Source organism: Canis lupus, chromosome 27 (assembly GCF_011100685.1).
Source record: "Canis lupus familiaris isolate Mischka breed German Shepherd chromosome 27, alternate assembly UU_Cfam_GSD_1.0, whole genome shotgun sequence".
Classification (NCBI taxonomy): domain Eukaryota; kingdom Metazoa; phylum Chordata; class Mammalia; order Carnivora; family Canidae; genus Canis; species Canis lupus.
Window position 1 is genome coordinate 20,969,909 of NC_049248.1, and position 14,463 is coordinate 20,984,371.

The 14,463-nt window shown below is 37.0% G+C and overlaps 1 protein-coding gene across 1 annotated transcript in view; it reads right to left on the reverse strand.

Moving 5' to 3' along the window:
* Nucleotides 1-14,463, reverse strand: part of GYS2 (glycogen synthase 2) — a 49,751-nt gene that overhangs the window by 1,153 nt on the left and 34,135 nt on the right. The window contains exons 12-15 of the mRNA XM_038576155.1: nucleotides 8,578-8,704; nucleotides 4,738-4,833; nucleotides 3,756-3,919; nucleotides 2,232-2,312 (exon numbers count right to left, since the gene is read on the reverse strand). Of these exons, the coding sequence (XP_038432083.1) occupies nucleotides 2,232-2,312; nucleotides 3,756-3,919; nucleotides 4,738-4,833; nucleotides 8,578-8,704 (468 nt within the window). The remainder of the gene's footprint in view (nucleotides 1-2,231; nucleotides 2,313-3,755; nucleotides 3,920-4,737; nucleotides 4,834-8,577; nucleotides 8,705-14,463) is intronic.

The following is a 14,463-nucleotide window of genomic DNA, read 5'->3' on the forward strand; positions in this document are numbered from 1 at the left end:
TCATTAAATAAATAGCTTTCTTTCATTATACACTGAAATATTCCAGGTGCTTGCTATCTATCTATCTATCTATCTATCTATCTATCTATCTATCTATCTAATATAATTATATATATACTATTTATATGTAATCTTATTTAATCCTTGTGACAACACCAATAAATTTGTTTTTCCCATTTATAGAAGAAAATTGAGGGTTAGAGATGCCAGATAACTTGACCAAGGTCATGCAGCATGTAAGTGGTAGAGCAAAGATTTGTACCAGTGCTGTGATCACTCCCTAGTCTTTAACATCAATCATCGTGTTACACTGCTGATATTGTTTGTCTCAATGCCACTTTGCAGATTTGCTGAACAAAATAGCAGAACATGGGCATCCTGGACATGCCATGGACAGCCACCACTAGAAAGACATTCTGAAGCCAGGGCACTTAGTTGACCCTGAAATTCCACCAGTTACTTTAATTTCAGTTAATGAGCAAATATCACTAGGTTTAATCAAATTTCTCTTCTACCTAAGATTCACTGAGATAACTCATTTGGTAAATGAGCACTAAGCACAACTATGGGTCAGCCACTATAATGCCACTGAGGAAACAAAGAAGAAAAATATGATTCTTGCCCTTTGAGAGAGCACATGTTTGACTAGGGAGGACAGCTGTACAAAATAGTTACAACACTTGTCATTCTGTATTTCAACTCTTTTTGTACATTATCATGTGATACCTATACATCATTTCAAGGTTCAGATATTTCACCAGAAAGCAATCTAAGAAAAAGAAAAGAAGGGAAAAGGAGCTGCTTCATGCACTTAGGACCTGGCCCAGAGTAGGAGCTCAGTACTTATTAATTGAATAAGTTGAATAAATGGATGAATATAGCTGAACTATCAAGTTGAACGACTGCCTCTAAACAAGCAAAGCAATTAATTCTGTTAAAATCCTGAACATGAAGTTGGAATTTGTATTTTGAAAGGTTTCTAAAACCGTGTCACCTTCTACATGAGCAAATTTTACCTTGGGTTAACTTCTGAGATGTTTCCCTTGACACTTGATAAAGATGGAATACCATTACATTATTATTAGGCAAAATTGATTATGGTAAAAGGGACTCTTGATTGAGAAATTACATCTGAACTTAGAGATTTATAAGTTATTGATGAAGATCTAGCTTTGGGGAATCCCTGAATTTGATGACTCTTGTGCTTGCATATATTCTTTGTGGAGTCCACAGAAGCTTAACTGTGGAAATTTATATGGGATATTGGTTCCTGTGGGGCACAAAACTATTAAGCTAAGATAGATCTCATACCTAATGATATGGGTCTCACCTTTTTGCATCTAAACTTTTGCCTGGTGGGCAGCAGGGCAAAGAAGTGTGGCTTTTGGACTGCCATGTATGTAGACTGCTATGAGGACTAATCCCACTGAAAAGAAATGCCTGAGGCTGGCCTACTTCAAGCCATGCTTCCTATCTTATATCCTATGTGAATGTGATGACAAATAATCTATGCTCATCTCATGAATATAAATATCTAAGAGAGCTTCAGAAGAAGACTCCCTGGTGGGCACTGCTGACTGGTCCATAAATACTCTTCTAGTTCAATTCATCCCATGGTTCCTGAATTAACTCTATGTTACTCTTGCCAAGTAGTCACCCGATATTTCCTTGGATAGCAAATTCACCTGCTGTTAAAGCAAGCCAGTTCACTTTTCAATAACTCCAGAAAGAATGGGTGTCTAACACAGCGGTTTTAAGCACTAAGGCAGGGAGAGTTTCAGTGTGGAAGTACTTCTCTAATGACATGAATTAGCTGATGGCCTGCTCATTCTCTGCATAAGGCTAACTCTAAATTGAGGGCTTTGAATTCATCTGATTTGTCAATTCCTCTATTCTTTGCTTTATGGCAACATTATGAAAAAATAGTTTGCGTCCTTAACTACTTCTAAATTAAAAGGTATTGGCAGGACTTGTGATACATAAAAAAATTAGCTTTCTTCCTTTCTTTTTTTTAAAGATTTTATTTATCAATTCATGAAAGACACACAGAGAGAAAGGCAGAGACATAGGCAGAGGGAGAAGTAGACTCCCTGTGGGGAGCCTGATGAGGAACTTGATCCCAAGACCCCAGGATCACGACCTGAGCCAAAGGCACACACTCAACCACTGAGCCACCCAGGTGCCCCAAAATTTAGATTTCAAAAGAAATACACAATACATAAAATGCTTACCGTTGGTGGTGATGGAGCCTCCATATGGAATTCATCTGGAAAAGCTCTGCTTAGTGTCAGGTACCTGGCATGCTGATAATACTGTGATAGAAAACCCAATTCACAGGTTAAAAAAATTATATAACTTAAGAACGAAGTTATTATATAAAATCTTCTTCTCCAAGTTATAAAACAATAGTTTTAAAATGACAGAACCTAGTAACGCTAAATTTAAGAATCAGAAAAAATGATAGTTTACAGTTTTATTATTTTCCAGTGAATAAGGAAAGAAATGCTACAAAAAGTTGGAGGGAAAAGCCATACTGGCCTTACTGAAAACTCTGAATCGAGTGCTGAGGGGACTGAAAATATTGGCTTCATGCTACAGAGAAGCAGCATGACACAGGGCAGAGGTGGGGCCTGAAAAATCACACAAACTGTACCTAAGTCCTGTTTGAGACCTTAGATAAGAAACAAAATTTCTTTCTTTTTTAAGATTTTATTTATTTACTCATAAGAGACACAGAGAGAGGCGGAGATATAGGCAAAGGGAGAAGCAGGCTCTCTATAAGGAGAGCCTGATGCAGGACTTGATCCCAGGACCCCAGGATCACGACCTGAGCCAAAGGCAGATGCTCAACCACTGAGCCACCCAGGTGCCCAAGAAACAAAACTTCTGAAAGCCTTATCATTCTGCTTTCACTGTAAAACATAGACAGTACAATTAATCACCCAGGTTTTGAGGAGCAGTGGCATTAGTATGTGTAGAAACTCGGCAAAAGGCAGCATCTATCATGTGTCAGAGAGGGTTTAGTGGTATCTGAGCACATACGTGATGTCAAGACAAAATCAATTTATTTTTTTTTAATTTTTTTTAAATTTATTTTTTATTAAATCATCCAGTGCTATAATATATGTCATCTGGGTATTTACAAACCTATGGCATAATTGAAAGGAGAGAAAAAAAATAATTGAAAGGAGATATTTCCTGTACTTATCATTTGAAAAAGATTATTATTCCCGCTCCTATTGTACTTAAGGCATATAGTCACATTATCAGGTAGAGTCAAACAAAGTAGATATGTTTCTGTAGATGTTTTCCTCTTACTCATGAACCAATACATGAAATATGTCAAGTTAAATGCTGACAATAAAATAACTGGTAAGATTACAGTTAGATCCCGATAGATTTGCTGTTATAAACTCAAACTAATAAATATGTAGGTGTGGGGTTAGGATTTTGCAAGCTCATATTAAGTAAAAAAGTACATGAAAACATCACTTGAGATTTCAACAATTATGATACTGAATTGACTTTGCAGCTGATAACTAGAATCTATATTTTTATAGTCCAGTGGGATTTTCCTTTTCTTTTGCTTTATTTTTAAGTAGGCTCCACAGATCCCAAGGCAGGGTTTAAACTCACGACCCCAAGATCAACCTGAGCTGAGACCAACCATCAGATGCCCAACCATCTGAGCCACCCAGGTGCCCCAGTCTGGTGGGATTTTCAAAGTGGTTCTCTTGATCCCGAACTTAACTTACTCTGCCCAAATATCTCCAATCCAGAAGATCGGAGAGCCTCTCAGTTCGGTTTCTCTGAATAATTCTTTGGCGGCGTGACTGTTTGCAAAATCCATACAGAAACTGAGTCAGCTGATTGCAGGAATCATCCGGAGAGCGGAACCGCCTATCAACAATGTAAATACCTGAGCAGCACAAAAACCAAAGCCCAGGTCAACATAGGGTTAACCTTAGAATGCTTCTTCTCCCATTCCTTAGGTTCCATCATAGACCACCCACACAGGCATTATCCACTCCCTGACTCCCCTATTGCCTCTGTGTTATCTTTTCCCTTCCATGGCTGTCTTTCTTCTGTGATCTCCTTCTAATGTTTTATAACTGTCACCAACACAAAGCCAACACAATGAATCTTGTTGAAAAAAACTTGGCAGTAGAGGGATACCCTGGGTCAGTGATTTTCCCTGGGACTGCTCACTACCAGAATCTCTGGGGTGAAAGCTGGGAATCAATGATTTTCAGGATCCCCAGGCCCACCACACAGCCGCAGCTGAGAACCACAGCTCTAGACTGAGAGAAAAGAACCGTGACAAGGAGGCCATAGAAGACCAGGAAATCGGCATATATAGGCCAACAATCCATCCCATCTTGTTTTTCTTGCTGCTAGGCAACACGGACACAGAGAGGGTAGGGTTGTAGGCAAATTCTTCTGCAGTCTTAAACAATTTAAGTGAATTTTGCTACCTTGGCACAGGCCTTTAAAATAATGATGCTGACCAGCCTATGTACTCTAAGGTCACAGTTATTGGAACATCAATATATTTAATATTAATAGAATTTTTAGCTTTTCTATGAAATACATAATTAAATCTACTTTTAATAAAATAATCAGTGCAAACATTACTTTAATCATCAGGATAGCTTTAGGGTTAGGCTCGGTAAAGACTCTGTGCTTTGTTTGGTTAGAGGTCACTTCTTGAGTTGGGCGAATGATGAAAAACCTCACCGTAAGCAGTAGGATCAGCCACATGCTCCTGCATGAAACAGCCAAAGCCGGAAAGGTTGGTTGTCACACTGGGGATACCCATCACAGTGCATTCAGCTGCCAGGGGAAAAGAGACAAAGACTTGGCTTTAGGCCAGCTCCTGTATCCTCTTATGCCAGCCTAGTACTAGCGATGTTTATTATGTACCAGGCACAGTATGAAGTCCTTTACATGTATTAACTCATTTAATCTCCTCAACAATCATGTGAAGTGTCATTATCCCCATCTTACAAATGAAGAAATTGAAGCACAGAGAGTTTAAATAATTTGCCCAATATCACAAAGCCAGGGAATGGTGTAGAATTGGAACTTAAAGCCTGGTGCCCAGCTCCAGGGCTCCTGTTTGATACTGCTACTCTATACCACCTCTTTCATTCCAGCTGGTTTTTCTCTGTGCTCCATTCTAAGCTGTGTCTCTAAGTATGTGACGAGTTTGTGGGTGTTGGACATGAGCAACTCCTCCCATCATATTAGTTTCCCTTGCCACAAATCCCTCCACTTCTCTAATTGTCCATTGTACTCATGCCCTCTTCAGTCTTCACTCACCCTCTAGTCAACACCTGTTTTAATAAAATATTTTTATAAAATAGTGGATACTTTTTTAAAAAAGAAGTATTACCTCTACAAGGATATCTGCATTTTTAACAAGGAATTTATATTTGATTATGGAATTAATCTTGGTTGGCTAACTCTGGAAAACAGTGTGAAGGTTCCTCAAAAAGTTAAAAATAGAGCTACCCTATGACCCAGAAATTGCACTGCTGGTTATTTACCCCAAAGTTACAGATGTAGTGAAATGCTGGGACACCTGAGCCCCAATGTTCATAGCAGCAATGTCCACAATAGCCAAACTGAGGAAGGAGCCACGATATCCTTCAACAGATGAATGGATAAAGAAGATGTGGTGGAATATTAATCAGCTATTAGAAACAATGAATACCCACCATTTGCTTCGGCTTCGATGTGGATGGAACTGGAGGGTATTATGCTGAGTGAAGTAAGTCAATCGGAGAAGCACAATCATCATATGGTTTCACTCATACAGGGAATATAAGAAATAATGAAAGGGATTATAAGGGAAAGGAGGGGATATGAGTGGGAAAAATTAGAGAGGGAGACAAACCATGAGAGACTCAACTCTGGGAAATGAACAAAGAGTTGTGGAAGGAGAGGTGTGGGGGGGAGGGTAAGGGTAACTTAGTGACAGGCACTGAGGAGGGCACTTGATGGAACGAGCACTGGGTGTTATACTATATTTTGGAAAATCGAACTTCAGTAAAAACAAATGAAAAAAATCTTGGTTAGCTAATGGGGATGGGCCAAAAAAAAAAAAAAAAAAGATTTCCCCACTAATCAAGAAGTACTGCAATTTAGACAGTAGCTTTTTCTTCTGCTCTGCAAGTATTGCCTGGTGGTCAATCTCTAGAGAGATGTGGTTTCCTAATTTTTGGAGAGGGTGGTGGAGGAGAAAATGGGACAGGGATTCTCGACCCATCTGAGAATCTAATGAAAACCTGAAGCTCTTCCCCAGAAAAATTATTATACATATATGTATAAAGAATCTTGCCTACAATTCCACGGAAGTTCATAGAACCTTATTTTTATCAAATACTCATTAACAGACATGTAATGAAATGCTAGATACCCATAATCTCTGCAAATGTTCATTGAATGATTTTAATGGAATAAGTACTTCTATTCATTGGATTTTGTAAAAAAAAAAAAAAGCAGACTTAAATGAATACTTTCTGGAGTATGTTAAACTTAGTATCAAATAAGTTATTCTTTAAAAAGTTAGAATTACCTAATATACCAATACTAAATTTATACCACCAGAGGTCTTGTTATTTCTGTAACTACAGGTTTGGTGAGGAGTGGCCAACTTCCTGTGACTAATTCAAAACAGAGAATGACTCACTCTCAAACTTCTTTTTCCATCTACTTACCTTTTATAACACTTTTGCTGGTCTTTATCTTAAAACGCTAGATGTATCTCCTTATTCATTTTGGGCTAAGTCTATCTTTGTCCTATAAAAATGACGTTTGGTGGAAAATCTGCTGTAAATTATAGAACATTCTCTTTCCCCGACATAATTGATTCCCCACATCCCTCAGTCACTCAGGCTTTGGTTTTGTGCTTCTCTATTTTTGAAACTTCCTTGATAATGTTATGTTACTTACTAGAAATAATAGGAACAAAAGTCAATAACAAAATGCTAAGTTCATCAGTGAAATGGGTACATTTTATGTATCTTAAAAGAAAGATACTCTATTATAAACAATTTAAGATAATATGTAGGTATTTCATAAGGAAAAAGACACCATCTTTATAAGTATGATAACTGATACCCGTAACAATTTTTAGGACTACAAAAGAGATAGTTGGAAGAGTTAGTTCAACAGTTTTTCTTATGTCATGTTTTAAGAGGAGATAATCCTTTATCTATTTTCCCCAAAAGTTTTAGTATTTTTATAGCTGCTGGCAAATTATACTTGGTGGAACCTAGAATGATAGAATAGGACCTTTATGTCGAAGGATGCAGAGATTTCATGTTGCTCCCTATGTAAAGATCCTATTTCTATAGAATTTAAAATTCTATATTGAAATTCTGGGCTCAAAATACAAAGATTAGAAAAATTCATCCTCTTCTTTAATTCAACCATGATCTCCCTAACGTTGACTGCTGCCACCCCTTAGCTGGGCAATGATGACATTGAAATCAGAAAGCAAAATTTATTAATTATGCATACAAATTTTTCCGAACCTTTTCTTTTAACATTATAAATGAAAGTATATTTATATTTATTTTTTTAATTTATTTTTTATTGGTGTTCAATTTACTAACATACAGAATAACCCCCAGTGCCCGTCACCCATTCACTCCCACCCCCCGCCCTCTTCCCCTTCTACCACCCCTAGTTCGTTTCCCAGACTTAGCAGTCTTTACGTTCTGTCTCCCTTTCTGATATTTCCCACACATTTCTTCTCCCTTCCCTTCTATTCCGTTTCACTATTATTTATATTCCCCAAATGAATGAGAACATATAATGTTTGTCCTTCTCCGACTGACTTACTTCACTCAGCTGAAATTATATTTAAACAAAAAGGAAAATCTCTGACTACTAACATGAGTTGGAAAAGTCAGTATTGTATTCTTTCCATTGGCATTTCTTTGTATTATTTGTTTCCTTTTTCATTAGCCATTTCAGTACAAATACAAATTGATTGCTCTTGATACTAATGACAACAGTGCTATTAGGAGACAAAAAAGAAAAATAGGTAGTGCATTTGAGAATTGACCATTCAGGAGAAAAAAAAAAGGCAGATGAAGAGGTGGACGATCTGAATGGAATGATATCACTGGTCATAATACCTGCCACCAAACTGGCATATAAAAGCACCTGTTTCTTGAATGACAAGGGTGTGAGGAAGGCCTTTCATTGTATACCGTCTTATACTATTTGTTTCTTTAACTAACTGAATGTGCTGCCTATTAAAAATTAAATGCATCCATTAATTCAAAAGGAAACATTTCCAAAATAAGTTTGAAAGAACACTTTTGCAGGACATCATTTCTCATATTAAACCTGCTTGTACTCAATCTGTCCTTAATATTACTAGTTGGGCCTGGTAGAGATGACTCAATAACATGTAATGTTTACAACACATTCTTTTTCTTTGTAATACAATCATTTAACCTTAGCGGAAATTACGTATCAGCTTTGAATATTATATCCAGGTGCAAAAAATAATAGATTAATAAAATTTTAAATATTCCGCAATCTATATGTGCCACATACCTGGAGTATAACCCCACGGTTCATAGTATGATGGAAATACTCCAAGATGACAACCTCGGACAAACTCTTCATAATCCATGGGTAATAATGGGCTGGTGGAAGATAGAAATTCTGGGTGCAAAATCACCTAAAAAAGGAAAATTCTAATGAGAAAAAAAAAAAAGAAAAGAAATCAAAGCCAAAAATCTCCTATAGTTCGGTATTTGATACTGTAGAATCCGTGTGTTTTAGATTCAGGGAGAGAAGAGAAAAAAGAAAAAGAAATAAGCTTGGGTGCTTTTTCCTCTCTTTCCATTCTGTGTAAGTATTCACTCTGTGAACTTTCTCTCATGTTCCAAGGCCTAGATCAGAGGAAAGGTAGTTAATATGCCCATTTTTGTTCTCAAGCTAAAATATATCCTTCAACCCAAATTGTTTTGACAATAAAGGTATTTTTTATAAAGATTTTATTCTTAGGTAATCTCTACATTCAACATGGGTCTCACACTTACCATCCTGATATCAAGGATCACATGCTCTACCAACTGAGCCAACTGGGCATCCCAATAGTAAGGGTTTTATTTTGCTTCCTAATGGCGGACTGCTGTCTTATTTCTCAATTTGCTCCTACCCGGAGCAGGAAAGAGGGGAGCTAGGTAAAGCCTGCCCTCCATTGCCTCTGACACAAGTTAGCCCAGGGAAATAGATCTAAGGGACAGAGATGTACTACGAATCTCATCTAGATTGGATCAGACTAGAAGTCTTCACCCTTCGCTTTTGAACCTGGAAGTAATCACCTCCTCTCTTACCATCCTCTCTCACCTGGAGGTAATTACCTCCTAACCTAGCTCCTTGCTTCTACTCTACCAAAGTCTCTACTCAATACAATTAGAGTGAACCTTTAAAAATGCCAGCCACTCCTCTGCTCAAGATCTTTCAGTGGGTTCCCATTTTATTCATAGTAAAAGCCAAAGGATTTTTTTACTATGACCTTTAAGCAGTGGTGTTCTGGTAAATGTTTAAGAATGGAAAGCCAAATTTAAGTATATATTGGTACGTAAATTTACAATACATTTTATTGATATAAAGAATGTGTACCATACAATTTCCAAATATTAAAAAATGTATACAAAAAAACCTACACAAAAAAACTTGCACACAGACATTTGCATCAGCTTTATTCATAATTGATAAAACTCGGAAGCAATCAAGATAACCTCTAACAGGTGAGTAAATAAATAAACTGTCCAGACAATGGAATATTATTCAATTCTATAAAGAAATGAGCTATCAGGCCATGAAAAGACATGGAAAAAAATTAAATGGACATTGCCAAGTGAAAAAGGCCAATCTGAAAGGCCACATATTGTATGATTCCAACTATATGGTATTCTGGAAAAGGCAGAACTATGGAGACATTAAAAAGATCAGTGTTCAGATAGAGGCAGGGATGAAGAAGTAGAGCATGGAAGAATTTTAAGGGAGTGAAACTATTCTGTATGATTTTGTAATGATGGATCCATATCATTACACATTTATCAAAGTCAAAGAAGGTAAAACACCAAGAGTATAACTTAATGTAACTATGAATCCTGGTGGATAATAATGTGTCAATGTAGGTTCATGAACTGTAACAAATATACATTGTGGTGTGATATATGGATAGTGGAAGAGGCTGTATATGTGTGACAGTGGGGATTTGTGGGAACTCTCTGTACTTTCTGCTCAACTTTGTTGTGAACCTAAAACTTCTCTAAAGAAGAGAGTCTATTAAAATATATGTAATGTACTCCTTATTATAAATTCTTGATAGTTAACTGTTTCCAAATGCTTTTGTTGACTTTTGCTAGATAAAATCTTGTATTCAGAACCAACTTCTGGTTTCACCCGAGGACAGAATGTAATTATGATGTGAGGGTTGACCCATTCAGAGATATACGTCAGAACTTCATCAGTGACATGAGTGGCTTCTTTCCTGAGTCGGATATTAGCTTTTGAATCCTGGAAAAATATTTCGTCAAATTTTCATGCCACTCACAATTTTGTGTATTGATTCTAGACACAATCCTTTGAAGGTTAAATCTGCATTGTTAATATTTCTCTGTTGCCTTCTTAAGTCTAGACAATTGATAAAAATATAATTGCCTACTTTCACTCTCTAGATACTCCCACTATGGCTACTTTCAAGCTACCAATGTGATGTCACTGAACTGGAAATGAGAAAGGCAGTAGCACACCATTATAGAATACTTCCACCATGTGGGTAAAATAACTTCAAATGCATGGATAATTGTAAAATGTAGTAAACGATGAGGATGTGATGAGTTTTGAGCATTACTTTTCATTTTAATATGATTGATTCATATTTTTAAGTAGGTATAATTTTTTTAAAATAGCTACTTTAAAAACTGGTTCACAAATTTCTGAAAATGTAGTGATTGGCTCTTGTGTGCTGGTATGAACCTGTACTGAGACTCCACTCCCTGTAATGTTATGCAAAGGTAGAGATGAGAATGAAAGAGAAAGAATGGTTATGTTGGAAGGCTGTGACTAGAACAGCTACTTAACTGGTCACCTGGAGGAAAAAAATTCTGCTTTTCTCCTATTTATTAAAGTTTTTCTTGAACCATTATTAGGTAATTTGTCAGCCTCCCCCCATAGTTAAGTAGTTATTAAAAATAAAATCTGATTTAGAAGCATTGGGATTATATATACATGTATATGATATATATAATATATATACTATATATAACATATAGTACTTATATTGTATACATATACCTCATATACCTCATATACATCATATACATGCATAATGTATGATATATATTATATATTTATATTATATATATTATGTGTACTACATATAATATACACATATAAATATATCTTATTTATATTGTATATATACATAATATACATACACACATACATAATATATAATATAATCAAAGAATAAGTGTCTATTTTTCGAAAGAGATTGCTTTGTGCTTTTGTTGTTATTGTTTTAGGATTTTATTTATTTATTTGAGAGAGAGGGAGAGAGAACATAGAGGGAGAGGGAGAAGCAGACTCCCCACTAAGGAGGTAGCATGATGTAGGGCTCTATCCCAGGACTCTGGGATCATGACCTGAGCCAAAGGGAGATGCTTAACCAACTAAGCCACCCAGGCATCCCCATAGAGATTACTTTCAAGAAAAGCCCTAATTTGGATATATAACAACAATGATAACAGTTGGATGATACTTTAATATTTTAAAAATAACTTTCTCACATATTACTTCATTTAATTCTAGCAACATTGTAACATTCTCATTTCTCTAATTTTAGAAATAAATTATAAACATTATAAATAAGTTGTATCTCAGGAGATCCACAAATGGGAGCTAGGTTAAACTTAAGAAATAAAATGATAAAATATCCAAAACTAGTACCTAAAAATGATAGTTCATTCAAACACAAGATTCATAGATCTTGGATACTAGCCCTTTATCTGATACGTCATTTGCAAATCTCTTCTCCCATTCTGTAGGTTGTCTTTGAGTCTTGTTGACTGTATCCTTTGCTGTGCAAAAGCTTCTTATCTTGATGAAGTCCCAATAGTTCATTTTTGCTTTTGTTTCTTTTGCCTTCGTGGATGTATCTTGCAAGAAGTTACTGTGGCCGAGTTCAAAAAGGGTGTTGCCTGTGTTCTCCTCTAAGATTTTGATGGAATCTTGTCTCACATTTAGATCTTTCATCCATTTTGAGTTTATCTTTGTGGATGGTGAAAGAGAGTGGTCTAGTTTCATTCTTCTGCATGTGGATGTCCAATTTTCCCAGCACCATTTATTGAAGAGACTGTCTTTCTTCCAATGGATAGTCTTTCCTCCTTTATTGAATATTAGTTGACCATAAAGTTGAGGGTCCACTTCTGGGTTCTCTATTCTGTTCCACTGATCTAAGTGTCTGTTTTTGTGCCAGTACCACACTGTCTTGATGACCGCAGCTTTGTAGTACAACCTGAAATCTGGCATTGTGATGCCCCCAGCTATGGTTTTCTTTTTTAAAATTCCCCTGGCTATTCGGGGTCTTTTCTGACTCCACACAAATCTTAAGATTATTTGTTCCAACTCTCTGAAGAAAGTCCATGGTATTTTGATAGGGATTGCATTAAACGTGTAAATTGCCCTGGGCATTGACATTTTCACAATATTAATTCTTCCAATCCATGAGCATGGAATATATTTAAATCTCTTTGTGTCTTTCTCAATTTCTTTCAGAAGTGTTCTATAGTTTTTAGGGTATAGATCCTTTACCTCTTTGGTGAGGTTTATTCCTAGGTATCTTATGCTTTTGGGTGCAATTGTAAATGGGATTGACTCCTTAATTTCTCTTTCTTCAGTGTCATTGTTAGTGTATAGAAATGCCACTGACTTCTGGGCATTGATTTTGTATCCTGCCGGTGGGTGGGGGTGACTGGGTGACGGGCACTGAGGGGGGCACTTGATGGGATGAGCACTGGGTATTATTCTATATGTTGGCAAATTGAACACCAATAAAAAATAAATTTTAAAAAAACAAACACAAGATTCACAAATTACAAAGTTAAAATAGATCAAATAGTTTCCTCCATAAAATATGATTTGAGTTCCTATCATGGGCAAAGTACTGCATGAGGAAAAGAGACAAAGACACAGATACTGTGTTAGGCAATCATCAAATCCACAGCCCATAGTACTGGCAAGTATCAGCAAACAGGGATTCAAAACTCATTGTGCCTACTTTGGCATTTCCAAGCCTGGGAAAATTTGTACTCTCCAAAGCCCATTTTTGGAACATGAAAATACCATGGCTCATTCGTTTTTGTTTCCAGCCAAGCAGAATGACAGCATAACTAAAATACGAAAGCAGCTGCTCTGGGCCCTGGACAGCGATTACAGAGGCCTAGGGCGGAGGAGATGTTAGAGGTCATCCCAAGGCTATGGGGAGGATTAAATGAGATCCTGTGTACCAGAGCCCCCAACAGAGCACCTGGCTCACAGCAGGCCCCAGATCAGTAGGGAAAAAACAAATAAAAGCCAAAATGTAGTCTAATTACATTTATCCTGTGAGGCTATTAAGATCCCAGGAAGTTAATTTACTTTCACAGAGTGCTGGCACAGGATCAGGACCTGGAATCTGCACTGTAGGTTTTTCTCACTATGCACACTGCTGAGGCAGAATTGATGGTAAATTCAAGCTCAAAATTATTTGCAATGTTTCCTGAATCAAATAAATAGAGAATTTGTCAATCCACTCTGAGATTCATATAAAGAACTTGTCAATCCACTCTGAGAGAACGACTCCATAGAGTTCTGTAAATATGCAACGTAAATATGTAAATTTTATTTAAGAGAGAGAGATCACACAAGTGGGAGGAAGGGAAAGGGGGAAAGGGTGAAGCAGACTTCCTGCTGAGCAGAGAGCCCAATGCAGGGCTCCATCCCAGAACCCCAGGATCGTGACCTGAGCTGAAAGCAGTCAGATAACTGACTGAGCTACCCAGGTGCCCCCGCAGGAGCTATTCTTTTATTTTTTGTGTGTTTGTGATAATAACCAATGAAAATCTCAAAATATTCATGAGTTTGTCCATATAAACATGATTTGTATGAGACAAACTTCCTTCTCCATTCACTCTACAGAAGCCATGTGCTTTTTTTTTAGACTTTTTTTTTAAATTTTTATTTATTTATGATAGTCATACAGAGAGAGAGAGAGAGGCAGAGACATAGGCAGAGGGAGAAGCAGGCTCCATGCATCAGGAGCCCGACGTGGGACTCGATCCCGGGTCTCCAGGATCACGCCCTGGGCCAAAGGCAGGCGCTAAACCGCTGCGCCACCCAGGGATCCCAAGCCATGTGCTTTTATATCTCTGTGCCTTTTTA